A 3,660-nucleotide genomic window follows, 5' to 3' on the forward strand; every position below is an offset into this window, starting at 1 on the left:
GAAGAAATTCACACGACGCAGGTGGGGTACGTAGGAAAAGAACTAACTGGAAGCAAGCCTCTAGGCAGCAAGAGGATGGAATCCTGTCATTAGCTACAGGATGCCAAGTAACCGCGGCATCTGGATTTCAGGCAGGCCAAGAACTTCCACACATAACTACACTTCAATAGTACTTTATTGTCTTTTTGATGTATTTTAAGCCGTGAATATCGAAATACAATCACTATGTCTTCAGTTTATGCTAGCCATTGCCTGATCGTTACAGCAGTAATGAATAAATATTTACAAAATAAATAAATAAATAAATAAATAAATATAAATAACAGTACAGCAAGTGTACCTTTCGCGATTACTGACTGGTCTAGAGTGTTCCATATTTACGTAAAAAAAATTTCAAAGTTGGGTTCTTTTACCCCTTCAAAACTATAGTAAGCCACCTTAAATAAGATTTCAAATGTAGAGTAAAAACAATATTGAATAGTAAACAACTGAAATACAGTTATCTCGTTCGTGGTATATGAAAACCGTCGGTCATTTTGTAGCATATTTATCTCAAAACACAAATATTATGCGCTAGGAAAACACTCCCGGTGCTGTATCTGACACAGCAAAGCCGGTGAATGCTGAAACAGTTACACTAAATACGTTTAATTTCGCGCCGGGCTTACCATACAAAAAAGAACAATCTCTGATTGAGCAGTTAAAAGAAATATCAAAATATGCTCGCCTGAAAACCATCAGAGCGATAAAAAAAAACCTATAAATGTGGCTAAAAAAGCTATATACATAGCATAGCATAAAAAAGTGGCAACTATTTCCAAATTCGCAATCTAATTTGCTACACAAATGTCTGGCTCTACTATTGTTAGCATAAGACGAAACCCCTTGCAGCGTTTGCGCCCTTTTTTGGCAGATTGCGGCCGACTGAATGTCAAACAAAAATATCACTAAATAAATCAGAAATATCGGTGTTCTGTGTCAGAAGATCGGCCACTGGGTTATTTGCTTAAACAATAGCACTAGCTTGTCAGGTTAATATGTCATATCTGCATAGCATTACTAAACTTATAGGAACAAGGCAACATCGCCTAGTATAGGCTGATTTAGCACATGATGTTTTTTGTAGAAAAAGTTGTAAAACGAGTTTTTTTTTTGGAGTAAACTATGATAAACGAAACTGTTCAACAATTTGAACAGTTAGTAAATGTTATGCAAATATGACAAGAATTGCTTGCTATCGGATTCTATCTACTTTGATAACGGCACTCGGGGCTAAACCCCTCGCTAATCATCATCTGATAGAACCTTGACCTCACTGTCTAATTTTTAAGAAGATGAGGAGAAATAAATCTTGTAGAGTAGCGACTTAACTTGGTTAACTTCGCCATCATTGGTCTTCATATGAAGCATGTGCAGAAGCTGTGCCAAAAAGCATCCGGGCATCACGCATCATTAATTTACTATTTGGATAAGGCACGTGACCAAAGTATTGAAAGTAGGGACCAGTTGAAACAGAAGTTGAAGCAGTCCTCTTACTGGGCAGCCGCTGTTCTTTTCGCCATTTAACCCGTCTGTTCTTGAACCAGGTCTAGAAGAAAAAATTAAACTTACTATTGGTATGTTGATAAATACAAAGATGGTTAGCTGCTAAACTTGGTCATACTGTAGTACGAACTGTATTCAGCTTGTCATGAGTATATGGGACGAAGAAAATATAAGTTTCTACTCCCCGCGCGTACGCTCACTCGACAACCAAATTTTTTTGGCTTTATGATGGGTTTACCAAATTTCCTTACCCATGGTGCTCCACTGGCAAGCTTCGCGCGCTAGAGCTCCACTATATATTAATCACATAACCAGTTAATCTCCACTAACAATAATCTCGCAGCACTAAAAACATGTTGTAAATGATGTTAATGTTGTAGATGTACCTGAATTATTTCATTAGAAACCCCCAACTGCTGTGATAGCGATTGACGTTTCTGAGGTGAAATGTACTGTGATTGGACGAATGTCTTCTCAAGCTCGCAACGCTGATAGGCAGTAAATTGGGTTCTCAAGCATTTAATTGGCTCGTCCACGTGATGTCCCATTATTCCTTGGCCTGCTTGTGATGGCAAATCTGCAAAAATTAAAAAGCATAAATTTAAAAACAGCAACAAAGAATTTGGTCTGTCGGGCAGGGTTTGCACCGCTGGGCAGGACTTCGCTCATCTCGTTTTAATTTTTGTGTTTTAATTTTTATATTTTTAATCACGGTGATTATATTAATTGTGTAGTAGTGAGCATTTTTATGTCTTATATTTCAATTAATTTAGATTTTGGGTTTTTAATTTGTGGAATATCTGTAAACTAGCCGTATGGCTAAGTACTGATTTCACGTAAATAAAGTATCTGGGCTCCGGATCGAAAAGACCGCCGCGACCGTTTTTAGTTCGAGCTCTGGTCCTGGTTTTTCTTCTGTACTTATTTGTTCTTTTGTAAGACACTTTACACTACTTGAACGGCGAAGGGGCAACCCAACAAATTGCTAGGGTTGACCCATGATAGAAAAGCGTACCCAAATCAGATATACAAACATACTTCAAAGCTATTATCTCAAAGGAAAAGTAATTTTTATTAGAAGGAGAAAACTAACGATAGACTTGCGGTTTATTTCTTTCCGTAACGGTTAACATGAGTGTTAAAAATTAATTTTCACTGTTTTAAAGGTTAAAAATTAATTTCCATTGTTGTGAGGTAAAAGTAATTTTCTGTTGCTGTTAAACATGTTTTAAGATCTTAGGATCATTCCGGGATGAGTTATCTAGCCTATTTTATTTTAAATTATAACGCCGCTAATTTCCACGAGGCTGTAAAGTTTAATGTCGAATTTCTGTTGGCCGAACTTTTTGGCTTATAATAGTCGTTACGGGTTAACTTGTTTTACAGGTAACGGTTAAAATGTTTCAATTTTATGCCTAACGGCAAATGTTTGGCCATATTACGGCTAACGGTTAACCCCATTGAGACCATCTCAATACTGTGAATTTATTTCAGCATTCTAATTTGTTTGAACAGCATGACAATTTATTCTAGAAAGCACAAATTTGGAATCGTACTCTACATTTTTAACAGCGATTTTTTGCGTATATATCCAATTTTTTGCTTAGAAAATCGTTTAATTGAAAACTATATTTAAAATTACATTCATGCGTTAATTCTTTTTTTTCGAATTTAGTTATATGAACTTTTTCAATCATTCAAAAAAGACTAACCTTTTTTCGTGTTAGGACCGATGTAAAAAGTCGGACCTTCCTGTTGACAGTTGCTGACATTTTGGGCAAATGAAATAGTCACAGGTCTGGGATAGCCAGCTGTCATGGTTGGTGGTGATAGACTCGGTTTAGTGAAATAACCAGTCGCACCTGTTCGAATCAAGTCAACACTGCTAACAAACGGAGAAAACGCCATGTCAGTCCCGAGTGAGTACTGGTCATTACTGAGTTCAGGCGAGGCAATTTATATCCTCAATCTGTAATCAGTCTACGTAATTATCAATGTTTTCGATCCAAATTACGTTAAAATTTTGTTTATTTGAATGCCTGTTACGTTGGTACCAACGTAGAGCCATTGATTGAATAAACAAGGATTAAAATAAGATTGACGTCATCAAACCAC

At 36.6% G+C, this 3,660-nt stretch overlaps 1 protein-coding gene across 1 annotated transcript; it reads right to left on the bottom strand.

The window, feature by feature from the left end:
* Nucleotides 1–1,387: 1,387 nt before the first annotated feature.
* On the bottom strand, nt 1,388–3,453 carry LOC144656516 (homeobox protein Hox-B5-like). The gene is made up of 3 exons (XM_078516739.1): nt 3,258–3,453; nt 1,932–2,122; nt 1,388–1,588 (listed from the first exon to the last, which is right to left on the bottom strand). The coding sequence occupies exons 1-3, from the start codon at nt 3,451–3,453 to the stop codon at nt 1,388–1,390; spliced, it is 588 nt and encodes a 195-aa protein (XP_078372865.1).
* Nucleotides 3,454–3,660: the final 207 nt, after the last annotated feature.

Source organism: Oculina patagonica, chromosome 6, assembly GCF_052425735.1.
Source record: "Oculina patagonica isolate OP01 chromosome 6, crgOcupat, whole genome shotgun sequence".
NCBI lineage: Eukaryota > Metazoa > Cnidaria > Anthozoa > Scleractinia > Oculinidae > Oculina > Oculina patagonica.